This window comes from Betta splendens, chromosome 22 (genome assembly GCF_900634795.4).
Source record: "Betta splendens chromosome 22, fBetSpl5.4, whole genome shotgun sequence".
In the NCBI taxonomy this organism is placed as follows: Eukaryota; Metazoa; Chordata; class Actinopteri; order Anabantiformes; family Osphronemidae; genus Betta; species Betta splendens.
In genome coordinates this window covers 13,673,598-13,699,190 of record NC_040900.2, presented here as the reverse complement: position 1 = coordinate 13,699,190, position 25,593 = coordinate 13,673,598, and the positions used below count along the sequence as shown (strand labels likewise).

General features: G+C 39.9%; 3 protein-coding genes across 15 annotated transcripts in view; 1 reads left to right on the top strand and 2 right to left on the bottom strand.

Annotated features, from left to right (window-relative positions):
• Positions 1-3,987, bottom strand: part of ralgapa1 (Ral GTPase activating protein catalytic subunit alpha 1) — a 45,734-nt gene extending 41,747 nt beyond the window's left edge. For 3 of the 11 annotated variants that reach the window (XR_003784336.3, XR_003784337.3, XM_029138141.3), the window contains exons 1-7: positions 3,560-3,985; positions 1,714-1,824; positions 1,552-1,601; positions 953-1,010; positions 825-868; positions 524-698; positions 297-412 (exon numbers count right to left, since the gene is read on the bottom strand). Coding sequence is in view for 9 of the 11 variants with exons in the window: in XM_029138141.3 (XP_028993974.1) it covers positions 297-412; positions 524-698; positions 825-868; positions 953-1,010; positions 1,552-1,601; positions 1,714-1,824; positions 3,560-3,665 (660 nt within the window). In the remaining 2 variants the exon portion in view is untranslated. Of the gene's footprint in view, positions 1-296; positions 413-523; positions 699-824; positions 869-952; positions 1,011-1,551; positions 1,602-1,713; positions 1,825-3,559 lie in introns of all 11 variants that reach the window. The other 8 variants (XM_029138136.3, XM_029138139.3, XM_029138144.3 and 5 more) reach the window with 4 other exon arrangements.
• A 295-nt stretch (positions 3,988-4,282) lies between these two features.
• On the top strand, positions 4,283-8,979 carry brms1la (BRMS1 like transcriptional repressor a). 2 transcript variants are annotated; one of them, XM_029138736.2, is made up of 9 exons: positions 4,283-4,435; positions 5,139-5,285; positions 5,479-5,569; positions 5,662-5,789; positions 6,153-6,232; positions 6,413-6,509; positions 6,673-6,759; positions 6,854-6,918; positions 7,018-8,979. In XM_029138736.2, exons 2-9 carry the CDS (start codon positions 5,147-5,149, stop codon positions 7,114-7,116), a joined length of 786 nt encoding a protein of 261 aa, XP_028994569.1. In that variant the 5' UTR covers positions 4,283-4,435; positions 5,139-5,146; the 3' UTR covers positions 7,117-8,979. The 2 variants fall into 2 exon arrangements, with proteins under 2 accessions (XP_028994569.1, XP_028994568.1); XM_029138735.2 differs by having other exon boundaries at positions 6,854-6,924.
• An 861-nt stretch (positions 8,980-9,840) lies between these two features.
• On the bottom strand, positions 9,841-25,451 carry ctage5 (CTAGE family, member 5). 2 transcript variants are annotated; one of them, XM_029138734.3, is made up of 28 exons: positions 25,217-25,449; positions 24,879-25,012; positions 23,834-23,920; positions 19,678-23,698; positions 19,287-19,538; positions 18,881-18,981; positions 16,953-17,084; positions 16,827-16,848; positions 16,603-16,691; positions 16,433-16,504; positions 16,117-16,227; positions 15,933-16,004; positions 15,674-15,778; positions 15,328-15,450; positions 15,020-15,205; positions 14,584-14,674; positions 14,311-14,378; positions 14,129-14,199; positions 13,956-14,057; positions 13,748-13,844; positions 13,566-13,633; positions 13,364-13,449; positions 13,102-13,215; positions 12,509-12,658; positions 11,487-11,657; positions 11,356-11,408; positions 11,048-11,222; positions 9,841-10,973 (listed from the first exon to the last, which is right to left on the bottom strand). In XM_029138734.3, the coding sequence occupies exons 1-28, from the start codon at positions 25,335-25,337 to the stop codon at positions 10,744-10,746; spliced, it is 7,104 nt and encodes a 2,367-aa protein (XP_028994567.1). In that variant the 5' UTR covers positions 25,338-25,449; the 3' UTR covers positions 9,841-10,743. The 2 variants fall into 2 exon arrangements, with proteins under 2 accessions (XP_028994567.1, XP_055361364.1); XM_055505389.1 differs by lacking the exon at positions 12,509-12,658 and having other exon boundaries at positions 25,217-25,451.
• Positions 25,452-25,593: the final 142 nt, after the last annotated feature.

Genomic DNA, 25,593 nt, shown 5'->3' with positions numbered 1-25,593 from the left:
AGAGGAGCACCATTGTTTTGGGGGAGAATGTCATCAGTGTCATAGCTGCATGCATATGTTACAAATGATGAAAACAACAAGCAGAAACAAGAAAGTCAGTTTGTAGTCATAAGGGACAAACTTAAGGAACTACTTGACTTAAGGAAGTTATTTATACTATGTTTAGGGTTAGAGAAATACTCCATCACCTGTTACCTCCCATATATTAAGGAATATTTATGTAGAAAGGAACCAGAACATTTTCCACCAAGTAACCATTTAGTGTTAGCGGTGTTAGTAAGAAGTGATGATAATACCTGGTTTACCATGTATTTCAGTAGTGCTTCTAGGAAATAGGCAGTAAGATCTTCCTGGTTCTTGTCACCTGACTGTGGAGGAACCAGTGGAGTGATCTCTTCTGGAGTCACTTGGGCTGCAAGGGAATCAAATTATTATATTAAACCGATCTCCGCTTAACTTTGTTTCAAAGGTGCATAAAAGTCTTTTTTTTCATCTCCACTGTGTGTGGGCTTATTTCACTAACTTTCTGTTAAACTCAGCATTGGGTTGATCAGGGTGTCCAGCGTACGTGGGGTCCCTCGATAGAGTGGTGCCGGGAAGCCAGGAATCAAACAGGCAAACATGCACAGCTGTTCACGCTCATTACTCTGTAATGCCTGCATCCAAAGCAGGAAGAGGCGCACACCTTCCCGACGGATCTACATTGTAAATTAAATGAAGTTGGTAAAAAAACTACTTGCAGGATTAGGATTCAAACTTTAAATGAAAAGAAGAATATATACATTGGTTGTGACAATTAAGGATGTGATGAATCAAGATGGTACCTTTAAAGAATTCCCAGTGTGTAACAGCTTTTTGAGGATCAACCCTAACAAAGAAAACAAATCACGCAGAGTCAGGCAAATGCAATGTGCTTCATTAAAGCAGCCCATTGTGATTTTAAGAGAGTTACCAATGCTGTGGAACTGCCATCGGCTCTGGATTCTCTCTGGCAGGAGCTGAAGGATTTTCTTAAAGACAAAATTGCCATATTAATATAATGATATATAATAAATTGTTTTGTTACGATTCCTAGGTTTTACTTAATCCCACACCTATCAGAAAACTATACTGTCAAGCACATTTTAATCCAACTACCCACTGCACTGTTCTAAAAGGAAATTGGAGTATTCAATTGTAAATGGTCCATACTTATATACTGCTTTAACCACCCTTCCATGATCTAAAGTGCTTTACACTGACTTTACTTCTAATTCACTGATTCACACTTATATTCACACACTGATGCTAGCAGCTGCCATGCACCTGCGCTCTCTTGAAACATCAGGCGTTAAGAGGTGAAGTGAGGTCAGTAACAAACAGATTCTGCTATCTAGAAACCAAAAAGCATCATCACTCAGTTCAGAGAGCTACTAAATGTTGCAGATCTGGAGATTTTTCAGGAAAAATATTTCAACCAACAACACTAGAAATGTGATAAAGAAATTTCACACAGTTGTGAAGCTTATAAGCAACAGCATACTTTTTAAACAATCTATAGCATTTCATCACCTCAAAGATGAATAGGATTGAGTCAAGCTCCTCCCTCTGAGACTTGTGGCCTGAAACACAAAGATGAAGCAGAATCAGCAGTTTTTTTTAGGAATGGTCAATGTACATGTATGTTTTAGGCATATGTATCCTAACCTTTCAAATGGCTTTATTGAGACTTACCTTTTTGCTTGAGGCTGACCTCAATTGTGACAAAGTTCTCAAAGAAGACATAGTAGATGTGGGAGTAGTTTAAGTCAAAAAACTGCTTCAGCTCTGAGGGCTCAGCATTTTCTGGAAAATTGGAGGGGACATATTGAATTAACTAATACTCATGGTTGAAAACTAAAATGCACCTTTATATGATGGTGCAGACATTTTTATGAAAGCCAAACATTTCAAACCTCATCATAAGAAGTACATGAAGTAGAAGTAGTAGTAGTAGTAGAAGTAGACCCTCTGGTGATTGTCTCTGGGATTTTTATAGTGGCTGTGTTTGTACCGTCTCAGTAACCCAGCTGGAAAGTGTTCCAACTTTTCCTTGCAGGACTGACAATGACATGTTTAAAGCATTTCTCGCCTCCTGGTTACCATACCTGGTACATAAGTAGCATTAGCTAAGACCCCGGGGCCTTCATGATGGGAGGTAACAGTGCAAACTATTACTACAATGCCAGTCACTGGTAGAAATCTATTTTTCTCAGTACAAGCTACAGTATGTGATTTTTCCAATGTTATATGTTAAGAGCTTAACCAGACTTGTAGCAATGCGTCCTGTAAAAAATGTTCAATGAAAGTGACACAAGAATCAGAGACACATTACCTGTTGTACCTCTTGTAAACAAATGCCAAAATGTGAACAGGTATAGTTGTAATGCTGCTTTATTTGGAACATGTTAAACTATGTATTATAAACTATTCATTTGTTTATTTAAACTCAGTCCAAATAAACCAAGTCAAGGGTTTTACTGTATCATCAAAACAACTTCATGACCAAGAAGCAGGAACTGTTTTATTTTGTGGCATCACAAAGAGGGATAAAAAAGGCTTGGCAGAAGTTACTTAATAACAGATTGCGTCAAAGCATGCACAAAGCACTGCACCAGCTTCCTTTTAAAACTTTATTTGGGATCAAGTATGAATTGTAAAAATATTTTACTGTAAATTCAAGTGTTAAGTTTTATCTTTTCCCAATTCTAACATCTAACAGTGTGAAATATATTATAAGCATTTTTGCGGTCTAAAGTGATTCTACTCTACAAATGCGTGGTTAGCTACTGTTCAGCAGTCTCAGCACACCTATTTAAACAATGTCACTGCAAGACTATCAGACACAGACCATCTATGTGCATGTCTCCAAGATTTTATCAAGATATTGTGTTCCCTAAAGTGCAGCGACACACCCCTTTCTCTCTGAATCTAGTACACACAAACAGAGCCCAGCAGGTCTTAACAATAGAAGCAGGAAGTTGAGCTACTGTACTGGACTAGAGAGGAAATAGTAGACAAAGAGAGACAGAGAGAGACAGAGAGAGAGAGAGAGAGAGAGAGAGAGAGAGAGAGAGAGACAGTGTGTGTGTGTGTACACATGGTTGAGCGCGAATACACAGACACTTCCCTCACGACATTTTAAGCATTTTTGTTCTGTCTTATGCAGTCAGTTATACTCGATAGTAAAGCGGTATCATTGCATTCAGAACCTTTAAAATTAAAATCATACAGTCTGCTAGTAGGCTTCTGTTGCTAACCTGATATACCTTTAGCCTGAGATGCTTATAGATGCCTATCAACGTCACTATGGAAATAGTAATACAGTAACTCAAGATCAACACAAGAACATTGTGAGTGACGTTAAATAATTAGCGAGATGTAGAACTGAGGAGTAGACACTACAATCTGAAATGATAGGAAATCTTGTGGAAAAAGTTGTAATGCATATCAACTTTAAGTAGCTCTTGGCATGCCCTATAAACACAAACTGACATGTTGAAGCTAAAACGTTAGCTGCCTAAATAGGGCTTTAACTTACCTATGACAATTCGAAGATGCTTCAGCCGTGTCAACACGTCCTTCTTTGGGTCCAACACTTTCTGTGTTGATTTTTTAACGTCCCCATGAGGCTTTTTGGAGAACATTCCTGGGGCAGGAGACCGAGGACGCGAGGGTAGACACCGAGGAGGAGCTAGCTGTATAGCCACTTAAACAGCCCAAGCTAGCGTTAATCTTCAAACTAGAACGATAACCCTGGCCACAGGGTTATTTGTTACCGCTGCGCCACGAATCAGCACTCCTCCGCTTCAACACGGAATGGCGTGGGTCATGGCTGTAGAAGAGGGCGCATTCTGTTTATATTATTGAAATATTATGTCAGACGTAGCGGACCGAAGCATCCATCCACCGCCTCTCACTTCCACAACAGTCCGCAGCCTTACGGCTAAACTAGATGGTCAGTTAGCTTCACTCAGAAAACATCATGGCGGAGGGGGTGGGGGGTATAATTGATACCAGAAAAATTCAACACAAACATTATTCAAGACTGAAGATGTTTTGTTGTGTAAATGTTTTAAATGTATTTAAAGACATTTTAAAACTGCAATATACATCTGAAAACAACGACCTTTCCAAATTCATTAACATTTTATTAGATCCCTACAATTTAGCTCGAACTCACCGCCTGCAGCAAACAGCATGGAATCCCGGGTAACGTAGTTGTTAACTAGCTTGATGCCTGTATTGACGGGACAATTAGCAATACAGAAAACTACAGTTCCCTATAGCAATAATAGCGCACTTTGAGATTTGTTTTTAGCCTAGCTGGGGAACACGAGTAATAGTATTTTAGAAAAACTAAGCCCTTCTCCTCGTAAATTGCGTTATATAACACTCGCGCGGGGTGTCTTAATCTGTGAGTTATTTTTTGTTGTTTTTATATGTGCTTTGTAACAGGTCGTAAAAGTAGACTGATACTTGCTACGCAACTGTTATGGTTTGCTAACAGCTAACGCATTGCTTGGTTTGTTGTCATTTTAAATTCACAACTTTAACAAAAAGACGTGTGATTATTAAATACCATCACTGAACCATCACTATCGGTTACAGTCACGAGGAAAAACTATCATTTACTAAAGCATCGAACTTAGAACAGAATAGGATAGAATAATTGTCATTGTAAAGCATGTATACAACGAATTTGGATGGGCTCTTGGCGCAAACACTATTTAATCCTTTTACCAAGAGGCTTTTGTGTTTTCAGGCAAACACCCTGTCATCACCATCACGCCACATTATATCTAGAGGAAAAGTTTATCATCAATAAAAACATAGGCTGGTAAAGAATATCCACAAACACCCTTGTTTAGGAAAAAGCATTAGGTAGCTGCTTTTGGTTAAACGTGTCTTAGAAAAACATAATGTAAAGGTTTATTTTGTGGAGGATGCTAAATTAAATTATAATATGACTATATCAAATTATTAAAAACACCAAAATATTTTATTAGTCATGCCCCATATAGCATGACTAATATTTTTGCTTAAAACTAAACAAATATTTAAAGTCTAATTTTATTAGTTTTAAAATGTAAACTGTCATTTTGTTTGGACACTGCTAGTCTACACCATGCCAGTGCACCGTGATCGGGAGAAAAAGGAGAGCACAACAGAGGAGATGGACGTGGAAGAGCAAGAACACGAGGCATCCAGCTCGGAAGATGAGGATTCTGAAACTTCCTCTGTCTCTGAGGATGGAGATAGCTCAGGTGAGAAATCATGAAAGACAAACAAAAGCACAACAAATTAACACTTTTTTTAAAAAGTATGAGAAAATTATTGTGAAGTATGGAATGTGTGGATCATGCTAATACTTGATTGGAGCAGGGTGTAATTTATAATGCCTAAATTATAATGCCTGACTAGTTTCCAATTAATTAAGTAGTATGTATTTTATACCAGAAATGGATGAAGAGGACTGTGAGCGGAGGAGGATGGAGTGTCTGGATGAAATGTCCAACCTGGAAAAACAGTTCACTGATCTAAAAGACCAGTAAGGCTATCAAATGTTTGCAACTTTTTTTCTTGAAGTAGAGGTTTCAAAAATGAGCTATATTTGTACCTGCACTTTTGTCTTGTGTGCAGGCTGTATCGTGAACGTCTTAGTCAGGTGAACAGCAAGTTATCAGAAGTGGAGGCTGGACGGGCAGCAGAATATCTGGAGCCTCTGGCAGTACTGCTGGAGAACATGCAGGTCCGCACTAAAGTGGCAGGTAAGTTGAACACCCTCACAAACATATAAAGCCAGCATTAGCTTTAGCTTTATACAGAAATAAGTCATTCATCACTCGAAGCCTAAGTCAACATGATCAGATCTCATTATCACTGACATGTTTATATAGCCTTCATTCATTATAATAATAGGCATAACTTGGAATAGAACTAAAAATCCATCACTTGAATCCTCATGAAACTGAGACCTTGTTTGTAATCGTTCATGTGGTAAATGATCCAAACCTAGTTAACTACGCTTGAAGGGAAACTATTGTGTTTTCAGTGTGGTTTTGAGCCTCTGTTACTATTATCTGTCAGACTGTGTCAGTCTTTTTTTCTCACATGCTCTCTGCATTTGTCAGGTATCTACAGAGAGCTGTGTCTGGAGTCTGTTAAGAACAAGCATCAGTGTGAGATCCAGGCCGCGTGCCAACACTGGGAGGTTGGACCAACACAGATACACATATACACACTTTAAAAAATATTTCTAACCTGATTTATGTTAAGGCTTATTAGTGAGTTATTCTGCATTTGAATTCTAACACATTTGAATGCCATGTCATATACAGTATTTATTATGTGTGTGTCTGGCATGTTTGTGTTTATGTACTTGTGTTTACAGAGTGAGAAACTGCTGCTGTTTGACACAGTACAGAGCGAACTAGAAGAGAAAATAAGACGATTAGAGGAAGACAGACACAGCATAGATATTACATCAGGTAACATCCCCACCTTTAGCATAACTCTATCATGTTTGGTCATGCATGTACTGCACATTTCAATAATAATAAATCATATAAATTAGGAAAGAAACACTGTTCCCCTCTAGCAATGTATATTAAAGTCATTTTACACCAAACATTTAATATTTTTGTTTATCAGAGCTGTGGAATGATGAGTTGTCTGGGCGAAAGAGGAGAGATGCTTTAAGTCCAGACAAGAAGAGGAGAAGACCTTCAGTGGTGTCCGATATCCTTTTATTGTTAGTGACATTGATGCCATTACTGCTTCTGCTTTTTACCATACGCTATCATATTTTAATTCTGTCCTTAACTCTGCTAACGCCCATATATTGTTTATATGCTGCCTGACTTGGACATCCTAGAGGACTGGACAGCTATCAGAAAGGTGTGGGTGAGCATTTGCACTGATATGCACGTGTAGCTTTGTCCTCAGGTGGTTGTTGTGTGTTCATGTTTTTATCTGTTGTGTTTTGCTGTTCTCCAGGCTGTGGCTACACTGGGTCCCCACAGAGGGAAGGCCGACTCTGACAGCTCTGCATTCCCATTTAGATCAGATAGAAACAGGCCCATTCTCAACTGCTGATGAACACACATATACAGTGACACATTTGGAAACACGCTCAAACACGAGACCTTCAGATAACACACACAGCAGAACATTTCTCTGTCTTCCCCAAATTCCATTACCAACGACACCAGCTTGTAAGCTGATCATGCTAAAAGACGGATACAGTAAGGACTTATAAGTTTGGATCAGGACAAACATAAATATATACATATTTTTTTCATTTAAAATGGCAAGGCTTAGAATTTCCCCATCCATTTACCAGCATTGTTTTCTGTTTGTTCAGCGGATTTTCTGTCAACAGTAAAAGTAAGAGACCCTCTCATCAAGGTCTGTTGTAAAACCCGACATACATTCATTGTTCATTGTCATTTTCAGGACTACAAACAACTGTTAAAGTATGTCTAAATCAGGGTTTTCATTTACATGCACCAAAGTTTGGATTAAAAACGTTTTTGAGGTGGGAAATTTAACTTTTTTTAGTGGCCCTGTATATTTGAATTTTTTTACTCTCAAGTTAGATAATAGAACATTGTTGCTTTGAAAAATACAATTATTATTTAAATGTGTTTTTGTGTTTCCTCAGGTTGTCTTTGTCATGTAAGCTTTAGTGCTATGAGACACAGTAGGGGGTGGTGCAGTGAATGTCTCAGTCTCTGAAAATACCAGTGTCTTTACAAAACAAGACAATATGACACTCTGCTAACTGACACTGACTTCATTTAATGTTTTCACATTGGAAAAAGTGTGTGTTGATTTAGTGTTATTCGGCCTTCCAGCTGAACTTGTTTCTGGGCAAGTCAGTTCACACCCTGAGCACACTGCCTGGATCGTGTAAATGGTGTGCTGTCAGATTTGCTCTGGCATCTTACTTATAAATGTAGACATGTACCATGACTCTCATTTTCAAAACTAGGTTGGTTTTGAAAAGTATTCAAACCAGTTTACACACCTGTTTGACAAGATAAAGGCTCATATCTTCATTTACATATAAACCAGGATTATTTGATGTTTTTTGTATTCTTGTGTGTGGATCAGTTTAAAACCAGTGAGACTAATAATTACTGTTTGTTAGCTTACTTTAGCTAGGTAGGGGTTATCAGTTTGTACAATGCTTGTTGCATTACTGAGCAGTGCCTACTTTTGAAGCTCCATCGCTGGTCTTAATCTTTTGCTTTAGTTGTGGTTTGTGTGTTTATAAGAGTTTGTTAGTCGTCTGGGACTAACACAGTGATGACTCACATTGTGATTATATTATGTATTCAGAAAGGAACAGTATCGGCCTAAAGTCCAAAATTCAGGGAGACAGACATTTCAATAGACGTTAGAGCAACCATACAAGTGTTAGTGGGATACCTGGGCATTTACCAGCCCTTACGTACATAAAAGATTCAGTGGATTATTAGCCTTAGGTCACTACATCAAAAGACCAGAATCACACACTGAAACCACAAATGAACAACTGCATCTGTGATTGCACTTGTAATAACTGAATAATACAATAACATGGACACATTAAATACCAAGGTATCCCTTTAAAGTTTTTTATTCAAGTGGTATTGTTTTGTTCACTGTTTTATCTATCTACCTCTTCTCTCCACTCAAATGTTAAATCAGAATCAAACCTACAGTGATGATGGTTAATTAATTGTATCTACATTGTAGGCACCAGTTTCCTCCATAACCAAGCAATGAGTTTCTACAGATACAGCAAACGGTTTATAAAAGACCATGAACAAATTGCAATTGTATTGTAGAGATTTTTATGTTTCTGTAATATTAAGGTAGTAGGGATGAAAATACATTCAAACATTTTAAACAGTTTGTATTATGTGCTGGTTAAATCTGTCCTGGGTTTTACAATTAAACATTTTATATTTACCTTGTGGCAATAATTCCTTTTTAGCACTGAAGATTACATTGATGTATAACCAATTGAAGAAACAGGGACACAGACCCATGCAGCCCTCAGTAGTTTTTCATGGGACAGGCATTTTATAGTGAAACCACAGGACATACAATAACACCATATGTCTGTGATTTTCCTGCAGTGGGACAGTAACACATTATTACTTGAATTAAGAACAGCATCTTTTTTGTATCACACACACTACACCACTGTTTTCTGGGCTGACCAGTCAGTTTACAGTACAACAGGGGGTCAAAACAGTTCTGTGTTTTTATCTTTATCCAAAGTGAGGCTTAAACTACTGCAAAAAAAATAATGCCTAAAAGACAGTTTACTAGTCTTAAATGTATTATTCTGTTCCTTTTGACATAAATGTTTAAATCAAAGGGCGGCACAGGGGTGCAGTGGGTAGCACTGTCGCCTCACAGCAAAAAGGGCCTGGGTTCGATTCCTGGGGCGGCCTGGGTGCCTTTCTGTGTGGAGGTTGCATGTTCTCTTCATGTTGTCCAACGGTCCAAAAACATGGTTTGATTTAGGTTGATTGGTCACTCTAAATTGTATGGTTGTGTTGCCCTGCGATAGACTGGTGACCTGTACATTGAGACTCTCACCCAAAGGCAGCTGGGATAGAATAAGCGGTAGAAGATGGATGGATGGATGTTTAAATCAATGTCTAAAAATGACAAGTCATATAAATTGTATAAATAAATTACATGCCAGGTTGCAGCAGTTGAAAATACATTGATTTATCAATAGTGAAATTATTGTCTATGCACAATGATGTCCCGTGACATTTTCTTTAGCTACAATAGGATTAGTAAAATATGACACACTGACCATTTAGCAGACTTTATTAATCTAATAATTAAGTTTGTTTGTTTTTTTTACAAAATTTACATGGGTGTGATCTTTCGGCTTTCGTGTTTGTTTCTTTTCCAGTCAGTCCCTTTAGTGATGGTCACACTGAGTCACAGCTTATTTCAACAGAAAATTGCTTTTGTAAACCACTTTGCCAAAATCAGCCACTGTAACACACTCAAAATGGAGAGGTTGATGAGTCGAAGCATATAGTGATAAAAATTAAACTGCATTTTTAAGAAACTTTCATTTTACTTCTGAGAAAGATATTTATGAGAAATCATAGAAGACTTGTTGTGATCTGATTTAAGTGTTGCTGAGATCAACAAAGGAAATACTAAATGACTTTTACACTGTACAAGTGTGCTGGTTTCAGCAAAATATCCTGTTCTAAAACTTTTGAAGACTTTCTTCCCCGTTAGCTTAATCCGTTTTGTGCCAAAGGGACATAAGGGACTTGTAAAACACTCATCTCTCTGCCGCATATTCAATGTACATAAATTCACTAAATTTCAGTCTCATTAAAAACATTTCTGATAGTCAAGCAACAAACACAACAAAGTCTATGTGCACTTACTGTGGTTCCACAACAAATACCACCTCATAGGGAATGCTGTTGACAGGGTGAAGTGGAAGCAACAGAAAGACGGCAGGCAGGAAAAGAGGCAGTTGAAACAGACAAATAGGAACACAGTGGGCAAATAACCAGTAGTGGAATCTCTCCATTAGCATTGTTTTAAATACAAATTTAAATCCTCCTGGCTAATAAATAGATGTTCGAGAAAATGCTGGAAACTGCAAGCTGCTGCCATCTATGTACCACTGAATGCAATTTTAAATTGGAAATCTCACTGCTCAAGTAGAAATTTGGCTCAGGCTCAAATGGCGTCTTCAGGTGAAGTTACGTGCTCCTCTGATGACTGGCTGTGTGGTGGGAAGGGGAGGGGCTGTTGTGGAGGGGGAGGGCCCATGGAATGAGGGGGAAGTCTGTCAGGCACAGGAGGCCGCATGGCGGGCGCGTAATGAGGATGAGGAGCATTTAAAAGAGGAGGTCCACTGGGAGGAAAACGAGGAGGGAACATCATTCCCGAAGGTGGAGGACCCCACACTGGGAAGAGAGAGAGTTAAGTTACTAGTGTTCAGAGCAGGCACGTAGATGTGAATATGGCTGTGATTGCTTACTAGGCCTCATAGCAGGACCCCCAGGTCCTCTTGGCGGGTAAAAATCAGAAGGAGGGGGTCCATAAAGGGTTCTACGAGGAAAGGGACCATCCATGGGGCCCATTGGGGGTCCAGGAGGGAGTGGGCCACCCTTTAGATCAACTTCAGGAGGAGTCCTCCGATCACCAGAACCTGACTAATTACAACAAACAAGCAAGCACAAAACTGGAAAATGCTGCAGAGACACTTGTGATGAGGATACAACCAATCTCATTGTAATGGTGGCTTATGACCTTTTGGAAGTAATGCACAAGACATACTACCCTTACCTCTCTGTGTGGCTGTTCAATAGGTCCAGTGTTGTTTTCACTGTATGGACCATCTGCATTGACACATTTATTATTAACTTTATTTCAAATAGATACAAACAGGCATTTTTTTTATTCAGCATGCGACTCACCAACTATGTCTGTGGAGTGGGGAGGTCCAGTTGGCGGACCAGACGGGAAGCCCCTAGGATGGTGTAAAGGGGGACCGGGAAGGACAGATCCAGGTGGAAGCAAAATGCCTACAGCTCCTGGAGGTGGAGGTCTCCTGTACATAGGACCTCCTGCGTCTGTTAACATGTAGCCTGAGAGGGAGACAGACATGTGAAAAGTTAAAACAATTAGATCAACGACACCTTTCCACACCTTTCCGCTCAAAGTACTGTAAGTCAAATAATAAACAATGTTTGTGTGTTATGGTCTGCAACTAGATGCAACTAGGTTTAAATGTAAGGATCAATATCGTCTTTAAAATACCAATGCAAAGCTGTTTAGAAACATGTGCACCTTCACAGTGCATTTACCATTCACATGCACATTATACATGTAAGGCTTTGTAGATCTAAATAATAAGCACTGCATGCTGTTCTGGAGATAGAACAACTACAGATCTTCCAAACCTTGTGCAAACACAATGCTTCTACTATTATCACAGTGCATGACATGCAACTCAGTGTCTGTGTGCATTCAGTTTACACTAATAATGAATCTATGCGGTTTATGACTCTGCACAAATCCAGCAATGCCACATGCATGCCTAACTTCCAAAGAATGTGAGGACATTAACGTGATTGTTCCTTGCTGCAGACTGAAGGTTGATTCTTACAGGAAGAAACAAAAGCAAACACCAACAACAGTACAATCATTTTCATCTCTGCAACCAAAACATTGTCAGTACTGAGCAAATATAAATAAATCCAACATCAGTGTTCACACTCAAAACTAAATAAGAGCTAACCTGCAAGATAAACATGTGCTCCTTAGTTAGTTTTGGCTCAAACTGTGATAACAGTTTTAAATATAATAATCACATATAACAACAACAAAATGTTATTTTTTAACCTGGTCAAAATAATTTGAGTAGTGTTCAGACAGTGCTGGCATCTATCATACGTTTCTATGTGCCTGCGTTTCCCTTTTACACACTCACACACACCTGGAGGGCCAATAAGGCCAAGGGGTCCCGGTGGGGGACCCCTGCGATCCCTGTCCCACGTAGGAGAGATTGAGCCACTGTCTGAATGAGGACCACCGCTCCGCTCCAACTCTCCTTGACTTGCTGGGGGCTCGACTGGACCATGAGGCACTATAGGAAAGAGCCAAGGAGAAAGTACAAAGGGAGGAGGAAAGAAGGAATGTTTGATGACAAAAGTGACAGAGAGATGAAGACAAATCAGTAGTTCAGAGGGAAAATATCAGGAAAAAATAAAAAAAATAGGCGAAATCATAAGAGACGAACAGAGAAAGTGTCATTTCAGTAAAAATGAAAGAAGATACATCCTATTCCACCCATTAACTATCCAGAGCACAAACATCATGCTATGTAGCATATGGACCATGTCACTATCATCATGCTACAAGCAGCTGGTCATCACCAACATGCTGTAGGAGCAAACCCACTCTAAGCTACATAAAAACCAAGCAGACCTACTCATAGGTATCATTTATTTATGTACATGGTTTAAATTGGCTTTCTGTGTGTGTGTGTGTGTGTGTGTGTCTGTATGTAGGGGGGGGGGGGGTCCATACTTCTAGGAGACAATCGAGCAGGTGGTCCATCCATCAACGTAGGAGGAGAGAGGAAAGGTCTGGTTTCAGAGGCTGGTCGCCCCAGAGGAGATGGCCCGTATGGTGACCTTTCAGCTGGAGTTAAGTAAGTAAAAGAGAGTTAGCTTAAAGCATATTAAGAACATTTGTGGCCTGGTGCGTTTATCAGCTACAAGAAATCCTACCGATGCAAGAAAACACATTGTGGTGTATGTGTGTGTGTGTTAGTGTGTGTTGTGTGTACCTCGAAATGGCAGAGGTCGAGCCAGACTGTCCAAGGCATAAGGATCTTTGTCAATGGCATCCAGCTTAAACTGAGTGTCTGTCAGCCTGTGGACAAATTACCTGATTATGTAATGGATGCAGTACAGTACATTCCATAGTTTATGAAATTATGTTTGTTTATATGCTCCACAATCATAAATATATAAATCAGTCATGCCTACTTCTGTCTGAGGAGCGCGTTCTCTCTCCTGATGTCTGCAAGGTCTCTCTCTGCTGCTCGAGCTGCCAGCTGGAAGGTTAGTTCTTACAGATAAGTAATTTTATCCCAGCTATCTCAACATTATTGATAAAGACAGCAACACCCAGGCTGTCGGCCTGAACAGAATAGAAATGTTGAACTAACCCAGTTGTTGTGAGCCTTCTTCTCATGTGCAGATATTTGAGTCTGGTAAGACTGTTTAGTTTTCTCTAGCTCTTCCTCCATCTCTTCTGCTCGTTGCCTAAAGAAACACAATAGTGAAGCTGTGTTGAGGGGAGGCTCATACATGTACAGTAGTTAAGATATTAGAGACCATTATATGTAACTCGTCACAGCATCCAGATGCAGTTACCTGTAGTTGTTGACTTCCTCTATGGCCAATGCAATGTTTTTGTCTGCTTTATTTAACTTCTCTTCTTTTTGCAGGCGTTCCCTTTCCTCTACTGTCAGAAGTCTGCAAACACATGTTAATCAGCATTCTCACATTCTTCTAAATGTACAGCAATGGCTGGATGCAGACTGTACCTGTGCAGCTTGAGTTCATTCTCTTGGTACATTTCTGTCATTATGTGGAGTTTTTGTTGCAACCGCTGGACCTGAACAGACAAACAAAGCATATTATTAATTATAACAATGAATTCGAATGAAATTAATGCAGAACACTAATAAAGAACAATACAACATTGTACTAATACATAATCAGATACCTGATCTGAATATTGCTCGGCATCCGACTGCAAAGACAATTTCTCATTCTCCATCTCCTTAATACTTTCTAGAAGGGAGGGCACACATATGGAAGCATTGCATCATGAATATGCAAGGTCATAATCTTAGTTCTGAATTATTGTTTATTGTTATTATTAATATATGCACTACAGAACACACAATTATTATGGTTACTTTCCTGAACTGTTGGTTCTGTAAGACATCCTAATTTTAGCTTGGTAAAACACATGGGATTGGTATGGTTTACTCACCATGCAGGTCTTCTTTAGCTTTTACTTCATCATTTAGTTTAGCAAATACTCTGTTCTTGTCCTCATCAAGTGATTTGAGGTCTGCATTCAACTGCATACAAACAAAACATAAGCAAAGCCTGTTCTTAGATTTCTAGTGTGTTTAAATATTCTGTTGCTTCACTCATCTTATATAAACTTATCATCGTCTCCAATACTACAGGGGATAGCTTGCATAAGCAAAGCGCATGTGTAGCTGGTCCTCCTGATCAAAGATTCAACTCAATGTTTTCTTGTTTAATCACTTTAAACAATATCCCATGCCAGGACGAAAACGTTGATGACTTTTTTTACTTTAATCACTTGCATAGTCACCAAACAACATGATGTATGAAGACGAGATAAATATAATTAGAAAAGTTTCAATCATCACTACTACTTAAATATCAAAGTATACCTTAGCAGCATAAATGAGTTTCTGGACTTTCTGAAGATGGCCTTGTGTGTCTGTTATGTCCTCGTTTTCACCCTCTAGTTTAGCCGCTCTCCCATTTGATGCCTCCTTCTTTTCTTCTTCCTCACTCTCTTCTTTCTCCAGGTCTGAATCCCAAGCTTTCATTCTTAGCAGATGGTCTGTCAGGGACTAAACACAAACATCTGCTGTCAATCTAACATGTTCAAGCAGTTTTTTATGCCAAAAAAGCCAAAACTCTTAACTAACGTTATAGACAATGAGAAACTGATACAGAACAGTATCCTATATACCATTATACGTTCATCCTTATTGGCCACATCCTGCTGCATCCCAGCGTAGGCAACCTCACACCTCCTTATTTCCGCCTCTAACTCGCTCACTCTTTCTGCCCATCCCTCCGCCTGCTGCCTCAACTGCAGAAAAGAAAGACAGACACCGGTGGAGGGCTTAGATAATGATGACAGAGAGGCCATGATTAGGTCACATTGAAAAAATTCTGTGTAAATGAGACCCGTATAGTTTACAAAGAAAACTGCAAATCCTTTGCAGTATCTGATTAGTTGGACTGAATGGAACACAAATCAAATATGAAAAAAACTTGCTAACGTCGAAATAGAGTTGTTTAAAGTGTCCTACCTGAGCATTGCTCTCTTGGAGCACTGTAGACTCCTCTCCAGCCATTTCCAGGTTTCTCTGTAGTCTATCTGTGTTCATGCTGTACACTTTCAGAGTATTCTGTGCCTAAAAACAGTTTGATAGTGACAATGTGACAATACAGTATGTAATAAAAAGTTGGGCATAGTAAAAGGAAGAGAGGAGAGGAGGGAACTGGAAGGTACATGTAAGCTACAGTAAATACATAAAGAGAGGGAGGCTGCATAATAGAGGCCTGCACCTGTTCCTCCTGTGACTGGAGGTCTTTGGTTTGATCTTCTAATGTTTTCATGCTCTCCTCGAGCACAGCTATCTGGAATGATGACCAAAAATGTCACTAAGTCATAATCTAACTGCAACATATTCTCCATTTGTACAGTTGAATAGTGCTGATTTAGCTTTTTTAATATTGCAAGCATTCTTACCTTCCTTTCTTGCTCTAGCCGATGTTCTCGCTGATGTTCAAGTTGGTCTTTCAGTTGTCCTATATCCCTCTCCAGCTCCCTTTTATTATGTTCCACCTGTCTGGCTTTGATCTAAAGAAGGAAAACACGTCTTTGAAAAAATCTGTGTCTGCAATCTCCGTGCGTGTGTGTGAGAAATAGAGAGAAATTCACAGAATGAGGGGGTAATGCAAGTAAGCATAGACAGCACTGACATTAACTACACCAGGGTAAAAATATTTAATGAAGTTACTTGATCTCGCAGTCAAAGATCATACAGCTATTTATTTGCATTTACCTCTAACTGTTCTGTTTTTTGAGTTTGGACCAAGACTCCTCTATCCCTCAGTGATTCCTCCAGTTCACCATACTGTAAAACACATTTAATTGGAAAATACTGATCAAACCTGCATCAAACAACTATTCATTTAGTTTATCAAGTTGTATTCATAATTTTAAAATGACAACCTCTTGTTGACATTTACTGAGCGTCTCCAGAACTTTACACTTCTCTTCCAGTAACTGTGCAACCTGTTCAGCCATCCGCCGCTCTTTACCTGAAAAGAGGGGATGCAAATGGTATGAGCACTTTTAAATGACTCTTTAGCCACTTCTACAATTGTTGTCACTCACAATAGAACATTGTTGTTAATGTTAATGTGATGCTGAAAAATAAAAAAACAAGGACTTACTTCTATACATTCTACTTTTGACCTGTGGGAAAAAAAATGTGAAATAATAACTGTCATTAAAAGGAAAGTATCTTTTGACTGATCTTGATCTTGTTTATACCAGCCGCACTAAAGCTGCAAACTTACAGAGCTGTAACATCTGCAGGTAAACAACAGCACTGTCACTAGTCCCACAAAACTGGAGATGATGACTGGTTCCCATGGCAACCCATACAGGTCTGGCCCAGGTCTGATGTCATCCGGTAGTGATGACACAACCTGCAGAAGGAAGCAGTTTTACCAGTTTAAAAGTGCTTTTGCTTCATAGTGTAATAATAATAACAGACACCAACACCAGCAACCTAGTACTTCACACTGCCCTGCAACCACTTTACTACAAAGTTCTTTTAAGAGCAAGACTGTGGAACTACCAGCTTTGTAACTGCTGCACAAACAGCTGCTATGTGACAATTAAAAAAAGCGGAACAAATTCTGATTAGTGATCAGCTGAGCATGTAGCTAACTAGTATCAGCTAGCTCTGTGAACGACTACAAAACGCACTAAAGCTCATAGAACATGTATGAACAGTCCTGACTGTTGGTGTAATAGAAACAGGAGGTACACAATCACAAGACACTGTCAATTGAGCTGCATTACGCTACGCGACGGTCCGTTACGTTGTGTCAGCCGAGGATGCTAGTTAGAAATGCTAACGAAACCTGCCACATAACATAACTTACATCCTTGACTTTCTCTACGGCGGTGCTGTAGTAAGCCTCTGCCGTCGCCTGAAAGTCAAACGCTTTGCTGGCTAACTGGTCGGTCGTCGGATTTCCTGCCATGTCCGATTTATTGCATCTGGCTGATAATTTTATTTAGTTTAATACCAACGCTCGGGGCAGAAACTACAACTATCAACCGACCGGGATAGCGGCGGTTCCACATCCTATTCACAACACCGCAGAGTTCATTGGCAACGTCATAGGGGGGGACATACAATTTAATCAGCTACACAAACTCCTTTGAGCGCCTATAAGTAATTGTAAATACTACTGCAGATTATAGAAATATATATATTTGACATGTACATATAAATAAAGAGGAAATGTACACATTGGATAAGATAGTTTTAGCTATTGCAAAATGTGATACACCCCTACTGGTAAATATAGTTCGCTCGTAACGTCACCAATTGTAAAACGCCACACTGGCATATCGGAGCGTTTTCAAAGTGACACCAACAGCAGGTGCCAAAAAATAACATATTCTCAGTAATGTTTTTGGAACACCTGCCGAGTAACTTGCAAATTTGACATTTAACGTAAAGTCAAATGTGGGTTCTGTTTTGAGTTACGGCTACACAACCGGCAATGCCAAGCCGGTTTAAAAAGGACTCTTCACACTCACCGACTTGGCTTCATTGTAATCCATTTGATACTAAGGAACCATCGGGGGTTTAAAAACGCCTGGGACTATTTGCCTTCGTAGCAGGTGATGGTCGCCAGCTGGCTCACGGTGTGTAACAAACACCGACGTTTAAGAATGTATGTAACGTGGACGGAGCTGAGGCAGACTGACAGCTGAGACGTAGGTAGAGCTGAATGTCAGGTCAGCATGTGACGAGATCAGTGTCTTAAAGAACCACGTCTCAATTTGCACACAGTCTAAAATTGTTCCTACAGTATGTATAGCAACAGTTCTCTGTGTTCAGGTAAAAAATAAAGTGCCCATGCAAAATGATTTACTTAGACACTGGCTTCTTGACATGACAATACTAGATCTATTTTAATGTTACCAGCTGTAAATAATTACTACCCAATGTGCTGGAAGGAAAGAACAGTGGATTAAATAGCATAATAATAAAATATATATTAATATATATTATCTAGTATTTTTTTAGCAATTATGAACTAAGATAAATAATCAATGTCATATAAACAGACAAACATAAGAAAAAAATGAAAGCTGTCTTTTATAGTCTGATGTCCCTGTTTTCTGACTACACAGATCATTTAGAGGCTATGTCTGCTTCCCATCGATAAAGTCTGCTTTAAGGAAAACAGCTTCTTCTTACCTTTGCAGTGATCCCTATGAGGACCTCTCTAGTGGCATGTACACAAGTGATTGAGACTGTGACAAACTGATGCACAAAGTCCAGACTTTGCTTCATTATCCCTGGATTTAGAATGACATTGACAAGATGCAATTTAGAATTGGACAGCTATAGTATACAGTAATGACAGTTGTACAAAACCTTAAACCCAATTTTCTTGTCTTTGCTCATTGTATAAGGATATTAGTGTGCAATAAAAACCATAATGTTCTGGTCAAGCCATACTGTTTCAGCTTTTGCTTTGCAGGATGTGGATGCAGCGCGTCGAACGCTTCTTTCATTTGTTATTGATTACTATTGTTTAATTCCATAATTATCTTATATCCAAACTTGATTACGGCAAACTTGGATACCTAGTTATCCATACCTTCCTGTGGCTGAGGTGATCCTGGCTGAATGTGAGGATGGGTCTGTGTTTCTTTTTGTGGTCCTTCCCAAGCATCATCTTCTCTTGATTGTTCTGTTACACCACCTGCTTGTACTTTGTCTCTCTCCTCTGCCTTCCCGTCGTCTCTCTGGGCTTTGGTTTCTTTGGCTTTGGACAAATCCTGAATCCCCTTTGGCTCCTTCTCATCTTTAGCGTTTGTTGAACAGGATCCACCGACACAGCTGGCATCAGCTGTATTTGACAGGGGAACACATGGGTTTTGATTTCCTGGGTCCATCCCATCACCAAAGAACTAAACTGACAAATTTAAAACAGATCAAAATACCAATAGTATTCTCTGTGATTGGTGAGGCAATGTGGACAAAAATACCTTGAAGCGTTGCTTTACTGACATCTGATTTCCTTGTGTTGAATCTCTCGCTCAGCTTTTTCAATAGTATTTCTAGTTTCTGAAGAGCAATGAGTGTTTGAGTGTTTTCATTGACCTCATTTGAAGTGGCCAGTGTCTCCTTGTGGTGATGCAGCAGTCTTTTGATGTCTGACAATATAGACTCATCATTATCAGGATCATCAGTCTGACTTTCTGAACTGCCCAATATGTAATCCAAAAACTGCAGCTTGTTTCTCCCAAAGAGATCCAGTAAATAGGCCAGCTCCTCACCACTGACGTGGCCGAGGAGGTTTTTATAGTATTTGGAGAGGCTTTTTGTTTCTGGACTGGGAGACGGAGCAGAGGCAGGAGAAGGTTGTGTGTGCTGATGTGTGGAGATGCTGACAGGAGAGTGTTTATGAATTTCTTGCACTGGAACCTGCTTTGAATTAGGTTTGAATTGTGTAGAATCAGATGCTTGTTCCACAGGTAGAAAGGCTTGGGGTGTGGCTGTCTCTGCTGTATTCGTGTCCACACTCGGAGTAGATGCTGTTGGCTCCTTGGTTTCGCTGGCAGGTGTTTGGCTGAAATAGCTGAAGGCATTTTTAAAAAGACCAAAGGCTCCACTACTTTCATTCTCTACCTTGACTCTGCTATTAGCATCAGAATTGAAAGGACCCTGACTGACTATGTCGTTTTTTTCCTGATGATCGTGTTCTTTCGGGTCCCACGTCTCAACCAGTGATGTCCTGGTCCCCCCACTGTGGCCGCTCTCACCTGCAGAATGCTGATCGTTGTCTGTATGTGGAGCTACTCTTATTTGCTCAACTTTCAAATCATTATGATTAGGGATGTTAACGTTGCTGTAAGTGTTTTCGTTCCCTGTTGCATTTAATGTGACGTTGCCCTCTTCTCCCTCATCAGAATCATCTGATGCGTCATCCGCTTCCCCCTCTCTCAGTCTATCTGTCTTCAGTGGACCTGTACCTTCAGAGGACATGGTCTCACTCTCCACTACTACTCCACTTCTTTTTTGTTGGATCATTGAATCGCCTGTTGACTTTGGTTTTTCATTTCTGACTCCCGCTGGTTCATCTTTAGCAGCTTGATCACCAGGTTTGTTTGAACATTTCTGACTCTCCTCTTCCTCTTTGTCCCTCCGGTCTTCCTCCACATCTGCAAGCTGTTGTGTTTCCTCACGTTTCACCTGCTCCTCCTCCCTTTTGTTTTCGTCAGTCTTTGTGTTGTCATCATGTATTTCCTCACTGATTTCTAACTCTGGCTTGAAAATGTCCTGAATATTTGTGTTGTGCGTCTCCAAATGAGGCACCTGTACTGTTGTTTCTTTGCCTTCTTCCTTTGAATCATTTAATTTACTTAACTTTTCCTGTTGCTCCTGTTCCTTTGACTTTCGAATTTCCTCCTCTTCCTCCTGCTTTGACCCTGCTATGATTTGCTGCCTCGCCTCATCCTGCTGCTCCTTTTCCTCCTTTCCTTTTCTAAACTTCTCTACTTCTGCCTCCTTTTCCTCCACCTGAAACTCTTTTGTCTTGTCCTGCTTCTCCTCCTCTTTTACCTCCATCATCTTTTTTTCTTCCTCCACTGACTCCACCTCATGCTGTGTCTGCTCTTCCACTGAAGCTGCGTCTTGCTCATTCTCACTTTTCTCTGACTCCCCCTGTGAGTCCACCATCTCTTCATCTCCTTTCTCTTCTTCTTTTACATCATTTACTTCATGTTTTGTATTCTCTCCTCCCTTCCCACTCTCTTCCTGCCTCATCTCCTCGTGTATATCATTGACTTCCTTCTGTATTTCCTCCTTCTTTAACTCTTCTTTTCTGTCTGGATTCCTCTCTTCATCCTTCATTTCACCCTGCTTCTTCTCTTCCTTCTTCACATCTTCCTGTTTTTCCGTTTTCTGTAATTTGTGTACTTCGTCCTGCATCTCTTTTTCCTTTCTCTCCTCCACTCTCTTCACTTCAAATTCTTCCTGTTTTTCCTTTAATGTTATCACTTCCTCATTCTGAGGAGACCCAGCTTCACAATCATTGCTTTGTATAATGAGCATTTGGTCCTGTGGGGGATTTACATACATACTAGGACCACTTGCAGAGTGGACATCTACATTCTGTACACCAGCGTTGTAGGATTCTCCTTCTCTTTTGCTGTCCTCAGCTGTGACTACTCTATCTAAGTTGTCAGTTTTTACACTGTGAGCAGGACCACTGTCCTCCTTTCTGTGAGTTGGCCCATTTTTCTCTTTATGTGTGTCTGATGATGAAGACAACTGTCCTCTGCTCTCTTCATCTCGACTGATTTCTTCTGATTCTTTCAGAGTTGGGTAAATGCCTAGGTAATGTTTGTCTTTCTCTGCATCACTCTTCTCTTGAGAATCATTATTACCAACTAATTCAAGACCCACCATGGTAGACTCCTCTCTTTCAACCTGCTTTGTGGTTTTTACTCCGTCATCTTCCACATGTTCTGCTCTGTCGGTGTTCTCTACATACTGGCCCTTTGACTCCATAGAGTTGAGGTCAGAGCCTAAATCAGCATCGGGTTCAATTATAATTTCTCTGTCATCACTTGCCGATTTATTTCCCTCTACTTCTAGCTCTCTGCTATTATTCCCAAAACCATTTCCTGTAGATCTGTGTAGCTGATGTCCTTCACCTGTAGCTTCTGCAGATCCTTCGACATCTGTCCTGGGGGGTGTTCCGTCTAAAGCCTGCAGATTTTCCTCTGATGTGGTCTGAGGAGACAAATTTTCCTGAACACCTGTGGCAGCAACATCAACAGGTGGGCTTGCACCCTCACTGGCATCTGAAACAGCTACACTGTCATCAGTAACATCCTCTTCTAGTGTTAAGGTGACAGATGCCAGTTCTAAAGGAGAAAAATTATCTACCACATGTTCCTCCACATTTGATTCATTTGTGTCTGTGCTAGAGCTGCTGCTAATGGTATCGTCCCCTATTTCTGTTGATGTTTCCATCCCAGGCTTTTCCTCAACCCTTTGTGCGTCTGGTTTTGTTGTTTTTTGCTCTTCCTGCACGGATTGTGACTCCTCCGCCTGATCTGAGGGTGATGCTTCTCTTTGGGTTGAATCCCTTTCTGTCTCCTTAAAATTACTCCTTGAACTCTCATCAACTTTGCTTTCAGATTTCCCGAAGCCTAAAATGTCCCCTACCCCAATATCCAACCAAGAACTAGATGCTGGCTTTTCCTTTTCTTCCTTGATTGGGTCAGTCTCCAGATTTGTCGCCCCAAACCCAAGTGTGCTTGTCAGTCCCTTTCCTAGCCATCCCAAGGTTCCCACCTCCTTCTCCTCTTCCTGTAATTGGCTGCCTTCCAGATCTAGTGACATTCTTCTGCTTCTGAATGTCTCTTTTGGTTCACTTGTATCATCTATTTCTCTCTCTTCGCGTTGCTCCTTTGTTGCGTGATCAGCTTCCTTCTCGCCTCCCAAGCCAAGCCACCCAGTCATGGTCGAAGTAAAGGAAGCACCAACTTCCTTGTCTTCTTCTCTGCTGTTTACAGTATCGTCCAATTTCTTTTCTCCCCCAAACCCCAGCCATCCTGTCACTGATGAAGTTAAAGACACTTCTTCCTGTGGCTCTTCTCTTTCAGGCATATTGTCATTTTGTTCCTCATTCCCCAGACCTAACCATCCTGTCACAGAAGAGCCAAGCCAGGAAGAGGAGGGAGACCCACCTTGTTCAGCCAGAGCTGCAGGAGTCTCATGTGTGTCCTCACGAGTCGCAGAGGTGTTTGGATCAGATTTTTGTTTTTTATCTTCCTCACTTGATGTGGCATCAGGTTGATCTGGATATTCTGATGGCGAATCTATTGATGCTGAAGGATGTTCAGCGCTGCTGTCATCAGTGTGTACAATAGTTTGGATGGTTTCAGGCTCCTGGGTTTGAATGTTCTGGTCATCATTACCATCTTTATCAGTATTGTCCAGGTGACTGGAGTCAATGGGGTAGCCATGCTCATCCATACATATGAAGTCTGATTTCTGGGGTAACATGGGGTAAGATGATATTACTTAATGAGGAAATACTAACATTTTATACAACAACTACTGATTAAACACTAATTAAGTAATTAACACAGGAACACAGAAAAGCTACTTAACTCAAAGTCTGTTTACCTGTGTTTCCATTACTTCGTCCGCAGCTGCATAAACCTGCTCTTCTTGTACTGCATCTTTTGGAAAATACCCAAACTGTCTGTCAATCTGAATAAAAAGAAAAGTGCAGCCATCACATGGACATAATTGAAGGCAGACGTTGTGACATGCACAGAGCATGGAGCATGGTACAGGAAAATAATTCTTTTCTGCGACAACTTTACACCATTGTGTTGCCTTTCAGTAAATTAAAGCCCAATGTAATTCCACACATTCATGCTAATCTGAGGTCCTAAATTAAGTGGTGTAAGACATACACTACTTCAAGTGTCAATAGCATTAGAAATACTCAGTTAAAGTTCGGGATTCAAGTGAAGATACAAAAAAATAAAGTACCAAATGTCAGATTGGTCTGTATGCAAATAAGCTTATTTTCTGTATTATTTGTTTACAATCACTAACACATAATGTAATCATCACTTTGATGTTGCTGGTATCTACAGTATGAAGCTGATGTTAAGCAGCTTTTTTAATGTTTTGATAGTCATACCTTTGAATCTATTTTTACATTGTTTTTGTTGTTGTTACCTTTAATTAATAATCAGTCATTAAGGTCTGATACTGTTGTTCATTTATTAGATTCTGAAAAAATCATGCAGTAACAGCTGTTATTAAATCAATCTAGTGGAGTATGAAATATTAACCACTAAAGTTTGTGAAGACAAAGTCTGAGGAAGAAGAACATTAAAACATTCTAGCGTAAATACAATAGCTTTAAAAATGTACTTAGGCACAGTAAATGTATCATGTTACTTTACACAGTACAGTACCTTGAACCACAATAATTCAGTAAAGACATTTTCTATATTTCTTCCTGTAATGCACAATTATATAAAAATCTCTCGCAGATGTTTAGCAGGCCCATTGTAACAGCAACATTATAATCAGGACTGATCTCTTTAATCTCGAGCCTGACATGAGGGACGCTTTAAATACAATGGGTTATTTCTTTTATTCTACTTCAAACACTAACAAGCAGCTTTGAAAATGTAGATATCTGACATACTGTGCCTGCCCAGAGGTCTTCTCTCTTTCCAGTCAGTTTGTGGTACACAATGATGGTGTCTCCTCGTCTGAAACTCAGGAATCGACAGTCCTTACCACGGTGGTCCCTCTTAGCCTGCACCCTGCTCATGGGGCCTTTACACACACACACACACACACACACACACACACACACACACACACACACACACACACACACACACACACACACACACACACACACACACACACACACACACACACACAGGTCAAATAAAGAAGAAGAGTAAAAGAATAAAGACCATATAAAGTGTCATATTATAAAAACCTAAATTATAAATATTTTGCTTTAGAACTTACTTTCACACTCAGAATCTCTACAGATCTTGTAGTCAGACAAGAGTCCAAGATTAAAGTGTGGTAAAATCACAAAAATCACGCTGGCAAGCCACAAAATTCTGCATGAATCTGAAAAGGCCATTTCTGTTTACTTTGGAGCTTCTATTAAGAGAAAATATCCATGACGTGGGAAAAATAATCCAAACAGTTGTGCTGTCAAGTGGACATTGGCTTTAAGCCTCTGCTGCCGTGAAGACTCACCGTTAACTGGAGTCGAGAGTCGAGAGGTGAGATAAGATATAAGGCTACGAGATAATCATTAACATCTCACTGCTAGTATTTATGAAAAAAACTATTTGGTGACTGGTCAAAGGTTTTTTTTATTTATTTCAATGTGT